Consider the following 19,596-nt stretch of genomic DNA (forward strand, 5'->3'; position numbering starts at 1 on the left):
AATTCATATGGAAACAGAAAAGACCTCAAATTGCCAAAGCCATCTTGATAAAGAAAAACGGAGCTGGAGGAATCAGGCTCTCTGACTTCAAACTATACCACAAAGCTACAGTAATCAAGACAATATGGTACTGGCCCAAAAACATAAATATAGATCAATGGTACAGGATAGACTGCCCAGAGATAAGCCCACGCACATACGGACACCTAATTTATGACAAAGGAGGCAAGAACATACAATGGAGAAAAGACAGCCTCTTCAATAAGTGGTGCTGGGAAAACTGGACAGCTACATGTAAAAGAATGAAATTAGAACACTACCTAACACCAGACACAAAAATAAACTCCAAATGGATGTAAGACTTAAATGTAAGACTGGACACTATAAAACTTTTAGAGGAAAACAGGAAAAACACTCTTTGACATAAACCACAGCAAGATCTTTTTTGACCCACCTCCTAGAGTAACGGAAATAAAAACAAAAATAAACAAATGGAACTTCATTAAACTTAAAAGCTTTTGCACAGCAAAGGAAACCATAAACAAGACAAAAAGACAAACCTCAGAATGGGAGAAAATATTTGCAAATGAGACAACTGACAAAGGATTAATCTCCAAAATATACAAACAGCTCATGGAGCTCAATATCAAAAAACCAAACAATCCAGTTAAAAAGTGGGCAGAAGACTTACATAGACATTTCACCAAGGAAGACATACAGATATCCATGAGGCACATGAAAAGATACTAATCACTAATTATTAGAGAAATGCAAATCAAAACTACAATGAGGTATCATCTCACACCAGTCAGAATGGCCATTATCAAAAAAGCTAGAAAGAATAAGTGTTGGAATGAGTGTGGTGAAAAGGGAACCCTCCTACACTGTTGGTGGGAATGTAAATTGATACAACCACTATGGTAAACAGTATGGGGGTTCCTTAAAAAAGTAAAAATAGAACTACCATATGACCAGCAATCTCACTGCTGGGTATATACCCTGAGTAAACCATAATTCAAAAGGAGACATGCACCACAATGTTCATTGCAGCACTATTTACAATGGCTAAGACATGGAGCCAACATAGATGTCCATCAACAGATGAATGGATGAAGAAGATGTGGCACATATATACAAAGGAATATTATTCGGCCATAAAAAGAAATGAAATTGAGTTATTTGTAGTGAGGTGGATGGACCTAGAGTCTGTCATACAGAGTGAAGTCAGTCAGAAAAAGAAAAACAAATACTGTATGGTAATGCATATATATAGAATCTAAAAAAAAAAAAAAAAATGGTACTGACGAACTTAGTTGTAGGACAGGGACAAAGAGGTAGACATAGAGAATGGACTTGATGACATGGGGTGGGAGGGCAAAGCTGGGGTGAAGTGAGAGTAGCATCGACATATATACACTACCGAATATAAAATAGTTGGCTGGTGGGAAGTAGCAGCATAGCACAGGGAGATCAGCTCAGTGCTTTGTCATGACTTAGAGGGGTGGGATAGGGAGGATGGGAGGGAGGGTCAAAAGGGAGGGCATATGGAGACATGTGTATGTATATGGCTGATACACTTTTTTGTGCAACAGAAACTAACATGGTATTGTGAAGCAATTATACTCCAATAAAGATCTATTAAAAAATAGATGGCATTCTAAAAGTATAATGTGACCTTAAGTAATATTCTAAGTAGCTAAAAGTTATTTTTATAAGAGAACAAGAAAATATTGCAGCCAATTAAGTAGGAAAGAAAATTAGGCTGAATTGCAAAATTCCTTCTTAGATTCTACCCCTGGCAATTTTCTCATTGACTATTCTGTGAGAATTTCTGGAAGCATTTAAAGATAATGGTTTAAAACTGTGTCATTTATCCTGTTGTGTTGTATTTTAGCCATAATGCAAGTCCATGAGGATTTCTTCAATTATAAGAAAGGGATATATAGACATGTTACCAGCACAAATGAAGAATCAGAAAAATATCAAAAGCTTCATACACATGCAGTCAAACTCACTGGGTAAGTTACTTTCTTAAAAATCTTCATTGAATGCTTTTGGAAAATAAAACTGAAAATAAGAGTATGTAGTGTGCATTTACGTTCTGGAATTCCTCTTGGTATGAGAGATTCTCATACAAATTGAAAATTATAAAAGGATTGACATTAGTTTAGTCAGTATTTTAAAGTCTGGTGGAAAAGTAACTCAATATTCTGGGAAAGGTAATTCTGTCTCTCACTTACTTGGGAATCCATCCTAAGAATCTGTTCTATGGATAAGGGACATTGATTACTGGAATAGATTCTGCATATGGAATAATCGAGGAAAGGGTACAAAACCACGGTGTATCAGGGTTTGGGGAGAAGGTTTTGGATGGAATAACAAATGGTAGAGATTAAGCAAGAAGAGAGGATAGAACCACCTTTCATTCAATGTAAGATTACTTTTTATATTTATGTGAGAATTGTAGAAATGAAATTTATCAAATTTGTAGGTCAAATACATTCAGCTCTGCAAGAGCAAGAAAGAGGTTCAAAATTTGGTTGCATTTCAAGAGTAAGTCATCTCACAAATAGACCTTACTCAGAGAGTGTGGTCCTTGGGGACCACTTTTTCAATTTCATTCTGACTCTGCCCAGTCTCCAAGCTTTCTCATGTCTCATTCCACTTCAGATGAAATGCTTACTGTCCCACTCTTCAGGTGATGATCTCAAAATTTTTTCTTTTATCTTGAATCACCAATAATGTGACCTTGTGCTCTTACCATGCATTGTATTTCACCAAAGAAATTCAAGCAATCAGGAAACAGTTCCCAGCATCACACGCTCTTCCCATAAGTACTCCTCCCTTTCTTCCCACTTTTCACAGAGTTGAACCTTCTCTGATCCTATCTAAACCCCTCTTGCTATAGTGTAGACCTCAACCTCTCTCCATATACAAGAATATTCAGAGGCAATTTTCCCATTTTCTTCTCTGTAATCAATTTTATTTTTCCCACCATACAAATGTGCCATTATTTCTCAGATATTATGAAAGACAAACAAAACAACAAAAAAATTTTCTCTCATCTTCACTTCCTCTACATTCCTTTTATGTTCTTTCCATACAGTAAATTCTTAGCGAGACTCGTCTGTACTCACTTTCTTCACTTCTTCTCTGCCCATTTTTTTCTTAAACCTCTCCAATCACTTTTTTTTACTTCCTTCCTCCTCTTCACAACAGTACCTGGGTCAAGGTTCTCAGCGACGTCCCCATTGTTATATTCATCTGTCAGAATACACACCTACCTGTCCCCTCCTTCTGGATTTTCCTTACTGCCGTGACTTTTCAAGGTTCTTTGCTCTTCTTTTTCCTTTTTCTATACTTCCATACTTCATGTTGGAGAGCCCCAGACTGAGGTCTTAGTCCCTTCTCCCCTCACTTATTTCCTGGTGAAGTCATCGGTCTCTGAGCTCATCCTGGCTTTGAGTCCCATCGAACCCTGACACTGGTTGAATTTATATCTCCAGCCCAGACCTGATCCTGACCTCCAGACTCATCCATTCCAAGGCCTCCTGGACACCTCCACCTGGGTACCTAATGGATGGCTCACATTCAGTGCTTCCAAAACGGAACCCCTGATCTCCCCCTTTACACTTACTACACAGCATCTACCGTCTCCTTCTTAGCTGATGACCATACAATCCTTCCATGTGCTCTCACTGGAAACCTTAGAATCATCCTTTATTCTCCTTGCCACTCACTCTTAAGATGTTGGAAACTCCGTTGGTTCTTTTAACTTATACCCAGAATCCAACCACTTTTCACCATCTAAATTATCTCCACCCTTGCCTGAACCACCATTACCCATCATTTTGTACATGAGTTACTGGAGAAGCTTCTAACAGCTCCTTTTGCATTTAAGTTTGCCCTGGACAGTCTATTCTCAACAGAGAAATCAGTGTGTTCTTTTAGAGCATTAATCAGATTTCATCACTCCTTTGATCAGAACCCTACAATAGAAAGTAAGAAAGTGATCTGATCTCAATTTCTGTTCACCTGTACCTTGTTCTTCCTGATCTCCTGCTCCATTATATTTCAGACACCCACACCCAGAGTCTTTCCCTGTGCCTACACTGATCCTTTATCAGACATCTGATTCCTTAGTGTCTGTGTCTCCATCTAGTCTTTGCACAGATCTCATCTTCTCAGCATGACATCCCTGACTGTCCTATTTAATACTGCCACCTGCCCTCTGCTTCAGCACCTTTGATCCCCCTCACCTGATCTATTTAAAATTGTTTCCATAACAATGATCACTTTCCAACATACTAATTTAATTAGCTTTTGATGATTGTTTATTGTCTGTCTCCCTTACTAGAACGAAGCTCCGTGAGAGCAGGCGTCTATCTTATTGGCTGAAGTAGCCAAAGCATACAATTCTGGTCCTTCATACACCTCATGCTTTTTCTATTCAAATAATGAATTTTTTTTAGCATACTCTATACTAGTTCTAGCCTGATACTCATCTTTCAATGAGGTAGCTTCTCAGCTTCGATTGGTTTGTAATTCTTGGACCCACACTCATCTGATCAACTCTGCCCCTATTTCTCAGCCCAGAGAGCTTTGTGGGACTCACAATAAATGCCCTCCAGCGGTCTTTGCTGCCATGTGCTACCCTTTGCCTTTCCTTTTTGCTTCACCTTCATCTTTCAACCATTGCCCCTGGTGGCTTGGCCAGGACTTGGGCAGCCCAGTGGGCTCCCAGTGTGACTTCTTCTTCAGCTGATCCCCCCAGGGTAGGATGGGGAGGGACTGACAGTCTGATCACCTAGCCTTGCTCATGGCCCTTGCTATAAACAGCTTGAGGGAGTAGTTCTGGATTGTCCCACATACTTTTAAAGGGAAAAAATTCCTATTCAGGTCTAGAGGGGGAGGGAGAGTGTTGCGGTGAGTCTTGTTCTCAGAATCTACTTTTGCTTTGATACAGAACAAAATGTGTTTTTTTCCATTATTCCTCAAAGTTGTTTATTGTTTTTGGGGGGGGTGGATTGTGGCTGTTTGCCTGGTTTACTAAAGATAGAAGGAAGGTACTACTGAGGTTTTAAAACTTGTTTCGTTTTATTTTGTTTTCCCCTTCTTAGCTGTTCAGTGACTTTTCAGGAAGGCAAATGGAATAAGAATGCCTTTATACTGCCACTGGAACTGGGAATTCAGTGCCACCTGAGTTCTGTTTTCCTTCAGTTTGAAAGTCATATTTCTTCTAAACCCCTCCTTCCTATGTATGTTTCATTATCAATTTTTGTTTTCTCTAGTAATATCCGTGATTTGGAAAAAAATTTTCCCACACACTTGGTAATTGAAATAATTTTTCCTATCATTCAGAGAACTCTGGAAATGGCAACATTGATGTGGTGTCTTCCTTGATTTATCAGAACTGATCCTTTATCATCTCTATCATGTATTTAAACATGCTGGTCCTGTTTTCTTCATTCTACTTCTAAATTTATTCATGTTGAGGTTGAACAAATTATGAATGTGTTTCTATTTAATCACTCTGCACTGTTTGTATATTTTCCGTGTACAGTGTGTCAGTTGCAGTAATGTGTTCACTTTTATAAACTCCTAGAAGATTGAGACATTTATAAATTTACCTCACATGTGTGACAATTAACAAGGTTAATTCTGCTAGTAGGCAAGCAACTTCTGGAGAATTTGTTTATTTTTCAGAAATATTTTAGGTCCCCTAGGCATTGTTAAATGCCCTGGAGCAGTAGATTTTAATTCATTTCTCTATTAGTAATTCCTGATTTGGTAATTACTGTATTTAGAAAGTGAATGCATCAGTGAATTAGAGAGGAATCAAATAGCCCAAGTAAGTTAATGTTCCTTATCAGAGAGCTTAATGTACTTCATAGAAGTACTTTACAAATTTATCGCAACAAATTCTATTTGCTGTCCATTCTGTTAAAGACAAAGTTATTAGATTTAACTTACTTGAACAAATAAATTTAAACTTCTATTGAATGCTCATCACTGGGGAATACAAGGAGGATTAATACATAGTCCTGCTCTTAAGGAGTTTAGGGAATAAGGTAGAGACATTCACAACTGCTTCTGGCATATATTTCCACGCATATAGGGTTTTACATATATAAAACACAGAATAGTGATAGGTAGATATACATTTGTAATGCCTTTCTTTGTTCCTCATAATTTTAGTTCACTCCTCTCTCTTCTCTTTCCATAACCTCTGTCTAACCCTGTTATGGATACTGAAGTCATAAAAGCATTTAATTGAATTAAAAACTCCAGATGTTTTGAAACATGGCATTATTTTATATACCAATAATAAGAATAAAATATTACCAATTATACTAAACAACTCCATAGATTGTTAGATTGATTTCAATTTTTGAGATGCTAAAATGTGGGGAAAAAAGAGTGTCATATAATAAAAAAATATGATATATAAGATTTTCATCGTGGCCAATGTTCTTTATGTTATGGTTCTATTCCACATCTCTTTATACATTGCAGTTCATCTTGTGACCCTGTCCACCAAAGGTTCTGAGCTTTCTTGAAACCCTCACTCGGAAGTTTATAAAGCAGTGCATTAAAGCCATTTACTTTTGTATATGATTCCAGGAATTACCACTATGACAAATGAAAAAAAAATACTAGCAGTCAGACATTTTAGAAAATTAAGGGAAATAATGGGGATAAATCACTGTCAATCCTGCTTATATGACAGAATTTTATTGAGGATTGAGTCTATCTTTACAGAAGAGAACAATAAAATCATTTTAGGACATATTTTTGGCATCATTCAATAATGTTTTATGTGAAAGTTTATTTATTCAGCAAACATTTATTGAGTACATCTATCTTCCGGATGTGGTTTTAGAAGTAGGGATACATCAGGAAACAAAATAGACACAGATCCTGGTCTTCATCAAATTTATATTCTACAAATTGATATATAGCTGTTAGGCAAATACAATAGTATTTTATAAAAGGCCAGAGTTTTGGTGCTAAAGTTTGGGTGTGTGTGTCTGGTGTCAACAATATCAAATTTTTAATGCATAAATATTGAGTAGTGACTCAGAGAGAGAGAAGGCAAACAACTGGGAAATGGAGGCCAAAAGGAAAGTAAACATGAAAACAGTCTGAGAAGAACAGAGGAAAGAATAACAAAAATGTTTTCAAGTAGATTGTGAATGAGAATTGCAGTTTTTAAAATTAAACCGAACACCCTAAAATAAATTTAAAATGTTGCAAAGTGATAGAAACTGGGCATGTTTCCAATAAATGACTGTGAAGACATTTATTTGGTTTGAGTAAATCATTAAGAATTCAAGTCAGAGATTTCTGTAAACTGTGATGCAAACCCATAATGTGACTTAAAATTGGGCACAGATAGAATGAATTATATATTTCTCTTTTCTATATATTCAACAAAAATTCAAAGAAAATCCATGTTGTTCCTGGTGCTGTGCTGAGTAGTAGGCATGATGAGAAAAAAAAAAGTCCTTGCTGTCACAGTGCAACTAGATATTAACCCAAAACACACAAAAATGTAAAGTTATGCCACATTTCATAAAGGCAGGGAAGAAAGTGGTAAGAGGATGCTTAGTACTTGATCTAGGGACTTCCTGGGTGGCGCAGTGGGTAAGACTATGCACTCCCAATGCAGGAGGCCCAGGTTTGATCCCTGGTCAGGGAACTAGAACACACATGCATGCTGCAACTGAGTTCACATGCCACAACCAAGGAGCCCACATGTCGCAACTAAGGAGCCTGCCTAATGCAACTAAGACCTGGTGCAACCATGTAAATATAAATAAATAAATAAAAGAAAAAAGTACTTGATCTAGACCTGAGGATCCAGCAAATGTCCTTGAGGAAGAAAAGTATGAGCTAAGATTTATAGGTTGTTTAGCAGCAGGCAAATGGAGCAGCTTGTGTAAAGGCCCTGTGGTCAGAAGGATACAAAACACTATATGAATGCAAAGAATGCTGTGTTTGCTGAATCTTGGAAGGCAAGGACTTGTAGACCAGTTTACAGAATTTAGTCAAGGATGTTAAGTATGTCATTAAGGATCTTAAGAGCAAAGGGAAGTCACTGAAGAGATTTAAATAGGAAAGTGGCATGATCTTTCTTTTTATTTTTTAAAAGATTGCTTTAACTATAAAGAATGTGATATAAAAGGCAAATGGTGGTAATTCTAGTAGAAGACAACAGCCTGGACCTGGTAAGATAGTGAAAGAGTTGGGGAGATATGGGTGGATCAAGAAATATTTAAAGAGAAAAGCTGGAAGAAGGGATATGGATTTGGAATCGTGGTGGACAACAAAGTGGGGAAGGCAGTCACTACTGGGTCTGGTAATTTCAAGATGTCTTTGAGACATAAGAATGCTGATAGATGTCAGAGAAGACAGGTAGATATATTGATCTCAAGGTCATAGTAGAGACAAGGGTTGAAGATGGATGGTACTGAACAGAATAAGAAAAAAAGAAAGACTGATTGAGGTTAAGCCATGGGAAAATCCAGTATTTCATGACTGGCTAGAAAATGATGAGTCTACAAAAAGAAGGAGAGGCCAGTGAGGTTTTTTTAAATTTTAATTTATTTATTTTTAAATTTTATTTATCTATTTTTTTATACAGCACGTTCTTATTAGTTATCTATTTTATACATATTAGTGTATATATGTCAATCCCAATCTCCCAATTCATCCCAAAAGTGGCTAGTGTAAGATTTCGAGAAAACTGGGAAACTGTAAGGTTGGGATCCAGAGTCTGTGAAGACATTGGTCTTAGAGAAAGACTGAGTTACAAGTCTATTTTATCAGGAGAGAAGGAAGACAGGAGGTTAAATGAAACTTTTAGCATTTAACGTAGTGGTAGGTTGAGGAAAATTCCTATCATATTTCTTCTTTTTTTTAATCTCCAGGAAGCCGGAGGCAAGGTTATCTGTAGAGGGAAGAGGTGGTGGGAGGATACATGATCAGAAATTTGAGAATAGAGGTGGTTTGCAATCGTCCTCTGGATGTTTAGGTGAGGGAGTTGCCCCAGGAACCTACCTACAGGAATTGCCTCGTGTTGCTAATGGCACCATTCTGCCCTCTTGTATGTGCTTTCTGCAGTTGTAGTCAGCCACTTGGCTGGATGCAAAGAGAAGTGGGTAGTTGAGTTCATACAAGATGGACAGTTTTCCAGATGGGTGCAATGAGGAGTCAGAAAAACAAGGGGTTTAGGGTATGAGTATTGACCTAAGTGTTGCTGAGATGGTGAAAGCTTAATAAACCTGCTGAAAAGAGAGGGTTGATGGATTCAAAGAAAATAGAAAAATCATTGGACTAGAGACCATGGTGATTCTAATCGCTGTGATTTTTATGATTGTCTAACTTATTTTTCTTACCTTTTAGATTTTTAATCTTTTTATTGTTTATGAGAGAAAAGTAATCATGTAATAATGAGGTAATATTTTACAGATTATGAATACAGTGGTAGAGAGTGACTAAGTCATAATTTTATATGACTTAGTGCCTAATTATCTTGTAGTATTCATTGTCTGCTTTTAGATCCTAAATGTTTGATACCGGTCTATCTATCATCTATGTATCTATGTATCTATGTATCTATCATCTATCTATCTATCCATTTAAAGATAGTTGCTCCCAGAGACTATAAAAATAATGCTTTGTCTTGTAATAACGTATGAGGGAAGAGAATTAAAAAAAGAATATATATAAGTGGCCATCAACAGAGGAATGGGTAAAGATGATGTGGTACATATATACAAAGGAATATTAGCCATAAAAAAGAACAAAATAATGCCACCTGCAGCAACAAATGAACCTAGAGATTGCCATACTGAGTGAAGTAAGTCAGACACAGACAAATATCATATGATATCGCTTATATGTGAAATCTAAAAAAAGGGTACAAATGAACTTATTTACAAAATGGAAGTAGAGTTACGAATGCAGAAAACAAACTTATGGTTACCAGGGGATGGGAGGGAGGGATAAATTGGGAGATTGGGACTGACATATAAACACTACCATATATAAAATAGGTAACTAATAAGAACCTGCTGTATATGTACAGCATTCTCTGTAATGGCCTATGTGGGAAAAGAATCTAAAAAAAAAAAAAGAAGAGCGGATATATGTATATGTATAACTGATTCACTTCGCTGTACACCTGAAACTAACACAACAAGGTAAATCAATACACCAATAAAATTTTTTTTAAATATTTTAGGCTTGGCAAGGCATAAATTCCTGCTGCAAATAAACTCTGTCATTAGAACTCCAGAGAAGCCACAGATAATAAGTAAATAAATTAGATGTGGCCAAGTCCCAGTAAAACTTTATTTACAAAAATAAGTGGCCACTCAAGGCTCATAGTCTGTCAAAAACTGATACAAAATCAATCATAGCTCTTCTTAGTTACTAGTAAGTAGCATAAAATCAGGAAAATGACTTACAACTGTGAATATTGTACTTTTTTTCATAAATATTCTCTGATTTTGTTTGCTTGTAGGTTTTTGATTTCTCTTGTTTGCCTTTGTTCTTCATGTATTGTAGTGAAAGAATGCTAAACAAAAAAGAATAAGTTTCAATTATGGTTTTTCTACTTATTAAATTTGGTTTGAATAACGTAAAAAAAGAATTGATATATTTATATATATGTATGTGTAACTGAATCACTTTACTGTACTAACACAACATTGCAAATCAACTATATTTCAATAACAATTTTAAAAATAATGCTTCAGAGTTAAATTTCTCATATATTTTCCCCATATTGTCTAAACATATAAACAGCAAGGACTCCAGGAGCATAAATCATTATTTAGTGAGATTATAAATTATTTAACATAGCTATATTGGGGCCACCCCTTGTTTTCCCCCATTCATCTTTTTTTCCTTCTTCTTTTCTGAATAACCACTAATGGTAAGCCTGAAATTTCATGCTATGTTATGTTTAACCCTTGGCAAATTGGTAAGTTCTAAGCAGAAGTTTTAATTAGAGGTTTTTAATGCATGGTGAAGTCCAAGACAGTAGAATGAAACTTTCAACTACACTTATTTAGAAAATGAAAATAAATATGTGATAATTAGTATAGACAATGCAAAGACATTTAATTTGGGTCTTGGGGTGCACTGGCTTGAATAACACTAGCTGCTACAATAAATAAACTCAAAATATTTAATAATTCAAATATCTTAAAGTTTATTTCTTATTCATATACTAGTTCAAGATGGGAGATCCTAGATTTGGAGTCACTTTCTTCCATATGGTTTCAGGGACTCCAAGCTCTTTCTACCTTGTTGCTCTGCCATCTCTTAGGGTCACATGTTTTGATTTTATTCTGCCTCTGGAAAATGAAGAAGAGCATGAGGAGGGCTTCTTAAATTCACTTCTTTTAAAGCCTTGACTCAGAAATGGCACTTACAAGTCCATTCACATTCATTTGGCTAAAACTCATTCACATGCCTCTACCCAGCTGCAAATGAGGCTGGGAAGTATAAAAGATTTGGCAGTGAAATTATAACATGAGAACAAATAGAGCTATAGTTTGGAGCAGAATTCCAAATTTGCATAAATTTTAAAGATAAAAACAAACAGAGACACAAATTTGAGTTTGTGGAGAGCTGACTTGATCTACATTTCCCAGACCCTCTGTGATTGTGTTCAGTTTTTAGAGAATCTTCACTGGGAAATTCTAAGAATTACTGCTTTACAAGACTGAATCAATTAATAAATGCATTTGGTACCAACTATATCCATAATCACTGAAGTAGTACTGTCACACAATCCTCCTGTTCAAAAAACCTTATAAGATGGGAATTAGTATTCCATTTTACTAGAAATAAGAGACAGAGTGTTTAGAAAACTTTTAAAGTTCTTCTGACTTCAAAATAGCTCTTTTAACCATACTACATTTCTATATAAATATTATATATATAGATACACACACACACACACACACACACACAGACACACACGTATATATAGGAACAAGGCAGGTCCAGTGTCAAGATTCACTCAATGTTTATTTATCATCTAGGTTTTCTCAAGAAACTGCTATATTTTTTCTTTTAGTAAAAGTGTCCTTAGGGTAAAAATAAATATATCCTTTTTTTCCTATTTAAAAATTCTATTCTCACTTGCTTTGACCACACATCTTTAATCTGCACATAAAGACCTTTGCCTAATTTTTCAATTAGAAACTTTTTTTTCAGTATGTAATATGTGTCAATCATGTAGTGTGCTAGACATTAAGAATACCAACAGCAAAAATATCCTGCTCCTGTTTTCAAGCAAGTGGGAGAGAGAGATAGAAAGGGAGAGAGAGAGAGAGAGAGAGAGAGAGAGAGAGAGAGAGAGGAGGCAGAGAAGGAGACAGAGCAGGACAGAGAGGAACAAGCAGTGCTGATGCACAATGTCTTAAGCGTGGAGATGGAAATAGGATAGGAATTTAAATTGAGTAGTGAGGGTGTGAGTCATATAGAAAGGCACATAACTCCAATTCTGGGGCCAGAGAAGACTTGTGGGAAGAGGTAGCACCTGCTGTGGAGGTGAGTAAAGCAGGTAGGAATTATTAAAGGTACATGGCAAGAGAAGAGCATGTCCCAGGAAAAGTGAGCAGCAAATGGACAATCTCACAGTGAGAGAGAATATTACCTACTTAAGAAATTGGAAAGGGTAAATAGGTTGAGTGTAGAGTGAGGAGGAATCTAGTGAAAACTGAGACTAAGAGGTAGCCCAGTCTCAGGGTATTCTGCTATTAATGATAATTTACTAACCTGTCCTGGGGCCTCACCTGGTCTGACTGCTTCAGCATCTCTGGGTTTGCCCTCGCCCCCTGTCCTCCATCATCTCTGTATGAATTTATATGCCTTCACAACGACATTGTTTGGTTTACAGTGAAAGTTCCAAGTGTCCAGGTGACATTTCTCTACCTCCTATTCTGTGATGTTCGGTTCAGTTCAGTCTCCTAGTTCTGGGTCATTCTACTTTGAGATGTGGGTAAATTTGAGAGCAGAAACTGTCACCAAAGAATAGAAATGGGATCTCAATAGACTAGATCCACTGTACAGTTTCTGCTATAAAGCAAGTAGCACAAACTGAATAACATTCAAAAAGGAAAAGTAATCTTTCTTCCCCTGACACATCGTGGCAGACCTGAGCTCTGGGAAACCATGTTCATACACTGGCCTGGCCTGGAAGTGTTTTTGATCTAGTAGTGAGAATAGCCCTATAAACATACAATGTGAGAGGAAGTGAGCTCAGAGTCTCTCTCCTCTGCCATCCTGACTAATCTACAAGAATTAAAACAAACAAACAAACAAAAAACCCATATAATGTAAGTGCATTGGTTTTGCACAGATGGAATCAAAATGTTAGAGAGCATAGAGGAGGGGAACCTCACCTAAGAGCGTGCAGGTGCATTAGAGAACGTACAAGTCAGGACTAGAGTAAGAAATGACCCTGGAGTAAAGGTTACTAGGATGTTAATTAAGCCTTTGCATTTCCTCTACTGTGAACTTATTATTCTTGCTCTTTATTTGCTTTTCTAACAGAGTCTTCGTTTTTAAGACTAAACCCAAGTTTATTGTTGGCTTCATAAATTTATTTTTAATGATTTTGACCTGGGCAATACTTTAACTTTTATTCTAAATTTTTAAAGTTCTATTTCTAAAGTAATTAAGTCAAAGATCTACCTGGAAGATATTTGGGTGATGATGTGTGGTGATGATCTAATGTTTTCCTCCAGACTCTGAGCTAAAAACACCAAGACCACATAATGAATAATCCATTCCTTCCTTACTCTTTGAAATGCATTTTTTATAGCTTATTAAATTCTTACATAAATTTATTAAGTTTTGATTCTGAGGTGCCCTGTTCAAAATACACACTGTCTATCATTCAATTTCTACCACTTTATTTTAATATTACATAGTATTCACATTGTTGCATTGCTCTCATTTTTTCAATGTTTATCTAGTTATTTTCCTAATGAGATTAAAACAAACAAACTCAGAGCAACTTAATTGGAACTTGAATGTTTTATTTATAAAGAAGATAACATAAACTTTCTTACTTTTTAAAAACTATTATTAAGTATCCTGCACTTATTTTTCTTTAGAGAAATGCTATTTTTCAAGGATTTCATTTTTATAAAACTTTTTTTCTCTTCCCTATATCCTAAGATTTCTATATCTTTATTAAATGCAACTTTTAAATATGAAGCTATTTGACTGCTAAACTGTTATTTTATTTCACTTTCATTACCCGGTTGAGGTATTTTAGTAGTAAATACTATTAAAACTAAAAGAAGTATTAAAAGGATAATTTAATTAAATTGATTAAAGAATATACTACTTTTCAAACTTAAAATATCTTATCCATCTAAGATCTGTAAAGGACCCGGATTTTATCTACCCAATAACCTAATGTAAAAGAAGAGGGTATAGTGATAGAGATTTTCCAGAGATTCCCATGCTGTCTAGTTGCAGAATCCATGCTAAGCTCAAGCCGCTTCAATACTAACCTTGTTTAGTAGACCCCTGGGACACAACACAGTGTTACGAGTATGTGTGTTGAAGTCAGACAATCTATATCAAAAATCTCTTGCTGCCATTTACTGAGATGTGTTTAGCTTTTTGTAACCTGGGGATAAAATGATGCTTGTGCGGAATAAATGGGATCATGCATACACAGTACTTGTATGCTTCATGTATGGAAGCATTCAATAAATATTTACTGTTATTAATAATAATACAAAAATTATGGCTTTCAGTTATTGGGAAAGTATACTTTACTTTCTTTCTAAGATGAGTTTTAATGTCTGTGGATACTTAAGATTTGGGGGGCCTGTGTGATGGAGCGTTATTAGTCCCTGGTACAGGGTTATCTTCGAAATTCAGCTTAATACATTACTTGTGGTGATTCTGTTTTAAAAATAAATACCTTCTGTGGTAGGTGTTGTCCTTAAAATTTCAAATATGATAGAATTCACAATGGAGGTTAGGTAAAGCATATGCTTGTGAATTTCCTGACGTGTGGTGGTGTTGGGGGGATATCGGGAATAGGAAGTAGAGTGGCTTCTGACTTCTTTTGTCAGGAAGAAGTGTGGACTGGTTGTCCCTTGAAAGAGAGAGCACTTTCAGGATAATCACAGCACATTTTTAGAAAGTAGCTTACCATGTTGGAATCTAGGATCAGGATTTTCTCTTACGCTCCAGAAAACATAATCTACAGGACAATTCTGATGAGTGAATGAACTGGGAGATTTTCTTAAAAGATGTGTGTTGCTATGGTGATTTATAATGTCTCCTCTGAACAAAAACATGTAGGATATGATGGACTCCTTCAATATGACCAAAGAGAAGGTAGGGCCAAGTCTATGTTACCCTAAAAGGGGAAAGGTTGCAGAAAAAATGAATTTCACAGATGATGAATGAGTACTATTTGTGATATTAAGTGACAAATTTGATTTACTTTGATCCTCAAAATAAATGTAACAAATATTATTCTTTTCCGTCCCCATGATTCTAATCATTAGGGTCATTACATTTTTGGATATAAATGAGTTGGTTGGATGTGATGAATGCAACCCTGATTGGAATATTGTTATCATGACCAAGCTGTTCTGCCTGCCCCACACTTTTTCATTTTAGTCCATCTTGTTCACCATCACCAGCTTTATCTTTCTATGGTTGCCTACAATCCCTCCCCTTCCAAGCCTTTCATGACTCCTCTATGAAGACACAAAAGGTAAACCCTGGCATTATCTCCTTCTCTTCTCTCAGGTGTGCCCCTTTCTTCTTGGTATCTTCTGCAAATTACTCAAGGCTGATCATGCCCTTCCTCTTCACAGCTGGAAATGACTCCATCCATTTCTATCTTCTCCTGGTCCTACTTTTTGTCGCTAATGTTATAGGTTGCTCCTTAGATACTAGTGACAATTTAGTCACTTACCATATAATTTTGAACTGTTACTTAACCTCTTGGGGCTTTAGTTGCCTTATCTATGAAGCAAAGAAATTGGATTAGAGTCAGATTAATTTGGGGAACTGTATGGTCTTGACTATTCAACTCTGTCATTTGTAGATATGGATAATATGTAGAAGAATGAGCTTGGCTCTTCCATAACTGAGTCACTTTGCTGTACATCTGAAACTAACACAGAATTGTAAATCAACTATACTTCAATTTAAAAAAATAACTAAGAAACAAACAAACAGGCTGTGGGCGAGATTTAGCCTGTGAGTCATATACTCCAACCCCTGAAGTCTCCTTTCAGTGCTAAGATTTTATAAGAAAATAGAAAGCCATTTCTATTCCTAACATCAAAGGGCTGAAGTTTTCCCTCATGGTGTGTCATCATTAGATATTACCCTATTTCTTTGTCATTGACGATGATGGACAGTTTTGGTTCTGCAATCTCTCCCCAGTATATTTCACATGGTGTGGACATCTTAACACATATTCTGGGATACTTCTCCCAGTTTCACAGCAGATCATTCTGACCAGAGCATAAACTGGGTACAACCTTGTCATCAATTTCCTCCATAATCCTTTTTATAGGTCAAATTAAATGTGACAGTATACTCAGCAATCTTTTTGCTTCCTGAAATATTAAGAGAGGGTAGTGTAAGCAATATGTCAGCAGTTCAATAAACAGTGTTGTTTGGATGATTAATAAGTGAGGAGCGCACAGTACACACAATCTTCTCTGACATTTTCATACAAAATAATTATCTTTCAGAAATCTCCATCTACTTCTTCAATCAATGATAAAGTTTGTAGCTCCTTGGCAGAATACATCAATAAAAGTACCCAGTCTTAGATTCAGTGCACCCTGGCTTAATGTACATTTTGTTTCAGTAGAAAGTGAAGGGGAATGGGTAAGACCCTCATTTTATTTTGCTTTCCCATGCTGTCTATTTTCATTCATCTCTGATCTAGCATTAATTAGCACTTTGTGATGGCTCTCGTCATATTCAACACTGCCACGCTCACCAAGCCTGAGTATTTTTTTGAATAAAGTTACTAAGTGTCTCTGCTAGAACATTCATAAGACAAAAAAAGCCTGTGTATCGCTACTTCATTATTACTGCAGTTATCTTTCAAATCTTTGTGTTAAAGGGACCTAATCATCTATCAGCTGTCTCACCTTTAGAAGTAAAGTCCTATATCCAGAGTAGTCATATCACTGTTATTGACTTGAAACTCATCTGGTGGTTTCTTTATACTTGTATCCTATCTGACTTTCATTTCCTTAATAAGAAGGGTTGGAGTTTCATATCAGTCTCTCTTATGTATCTGTTCCCTGTTTTCCTCCAAAATTTCCTGTTCTAGTTGTCTGTACTGCATCAAGTTTCTTTACATGTCCACTGTTTAGAAACTTTGCTTTTTATCTGTCTGGATCTATATTCACTAATACGGAATTGGTCTGCCCAGAAAACATGAGTTTGAATTCCTTTTGTCAGTCTGTTGGGTACATGCTGTGACCCCAGAAGTAACAGATCACCATAAGCATTGCAACATTTTGATCTAGATGATTGGGCTACAGTGTAGTATGCCTACCATCAATATAAAGTAATATTTTTTCTTCTTGTAACTCCGAATTCTTAGCTGGAGGTGAGATCTGCTTTAAAGAAGTTGATTCCTAAGCAAATATGATCCTGACATGTGAGTTAGAAATAATTGCTCTTGTCACAGAAGAATTCCTCACTCTGCAGAAAACCTCTTTCACAATTATTTCTAATTATCAGCTTTCCTTGGTTCCTTCAGTGGTTTACCTGTCAGAAACCCTGGAAATCCATGAATTTAAAGTTTTATATGCAGAACTACCCTAAAGAAGATGAAGCAACTCTGTAATTAGTCTTGGCGATGATCAATCAACCTGGTCATCAGGAACACATCTCTCTACAGTGTGAAGTGTACCCCAAGATTTGCCACATGTGATGTACCTCCCTACTCATTCAACCTTGAAATCCTGCAGTTAACCTTGACTCCTTCTTCTTCCTTTCAGTCAAAAGAAATTAGCCAATAAATTCCTCCCTTTTATCTCCAAAATAGCTCTCAAATCTGTGCCCTCCTTTTTATTCCCACTGCCAGTGTACTTGCTCAAAAAATATCTATGGAGGGTTTCCTGTGTGATAGTCACTATCCCAGATGTTGGAGACACAGCTGTTAAAAGAATCAACATTTGCTTGAGAGAAATTACATTCTTATTCAACATTTCATTATGTCTTGCTTTAATGAAAATATTCATCTTAAGCTTTCAATCTCCTCACCCTTGGAACCTATCCCCATGCTAACACCAGAGTTGTCTCTGTGAAAAACTATCTGGATCATGTCACATCCCATATGTGGATGACTCTTTACCATCACTTTATAAATGCCAAGCTCGGTAGACTTGAGTGCTCTTTACAGGCTGAGCCAAATCTCCTTTTCTAACTTTATTTCCAGCCACTCCCACCTCTGTTCTCCAGTCACACTGAACCAAGTGCTGCTCTAAGAATAGGCTGAGATGAGGTTTTCATGGCTCTCTTGTGACTTTGCACTTACCATACCTACAATTCTACACTCCCATTTCCACCTGAAGAATTTCTACTCCACTCTGTGAAGGCAGTTGTCTTTGCCCTCCACAGTTAATTTCCTCACCTGTAACTCACAGAAAAATTGTGAAACATGCTTTTATAAAGGTAACAATTATAGAATTCAAATTATTTTTATGCTTGTTTGTGTTTTTACTTCCCGTCATTCCCATTAGATTATCAGCTTCTTGAAGGTAGAAGATACATTTTCTTTGTACTAAAGAGTAGTGTGCTGAATAATGGCAGAAACAAATGGGTGAAGTACACAAGAGATGCTGTACTTTCATAATTAAAAGGGATACTTATAGGAATATCAATGTTACTTTAAGAAAATTGTATATTCACTTTTCTCTTATTTACCATGTCTAATACGACCACATTGTATAAATTGACCTCAATGGCAAAATCAAACAAAACCAAGGAAGAGAAAAAAAAATATCATTTAAAGTCTTATACAAAGTACTTATTCAGTTCCAATTGTTTTACTATCTAGGCAGAGCTTAAAATAGGGTTTTAAGAGGTCTAGTATTGTTTAGCACTGTTGTCTGAAAAGAACAACATCCTTTTCAAAGGACCTTAGCCATACAAAATCTTACATCATTCTTTAAAGTTTACTTTGCAGAATTTATGGTATCTCCAAGAAAAACTTTTAATATTATGCAAAAGAGTAGTGTTTCCAGAACTACCTTAAAATGAGCATATAAGAATAATCCAGAAGGAAGAGCTTAGGTGATCATGTACTTGAAGTGAGAGATATAGCAATAGACTCAGTGTAGGAACCATCGCTCCTCAGGCATCATCAGGTAATATGGCAATGAGCTGCTAGCTGCCTGGAGTTTTCCAATACCAGCATTTCCCCAGGAGTCACTAAATTGTAAGGAAAAGGAGCATTAATGTGTCTTAACAAATAGTGGAAATGATTTAATTTAATGAGGTAGAAAAAATGAAAAGAATAGTATAAGTTCATAGGCAATTGAATCTCTCAAGGCA

General features: G+C 36.2%; 1 protein-coding gene across 1 annotated transcript in view; it reads left to right on the top strand.

Moving 5' to 3' along the window:
* Positions 1 to 19,596, top strand: part of TINAG (tubulointerstitial nephritis antigen) — a gene marked incomplete at both ends in the record, with an annotated part of 93,904 nt that overhangs the window by 54,856 nt on the left and 19,452 nt on the right. The window contains one exon of the mRNA XM_079935296.1: positions 1,895 to 2,018. Coding sequence (XP_079791422.1) covers positions 1,895 to 2,018 — 124 coding nt within the window. The remainder of the gene's footprint in view (positions 1 to 1,894; positions 2,019 to 19,596) is intronic.

This window comes from Stenella coeruleoalba, assembly GCF_951394435.1.
Source record: "Stenella coeruleoalba genome assembly, chromosome: 10".
Classification (NCBI taxonomy): domain Eukaryota; kingdom Metazoa; phylum Chordata; class Mammalia; order Artiodactyla; family Delphinidae; genus Stenella; species Stenella coeruleoalba.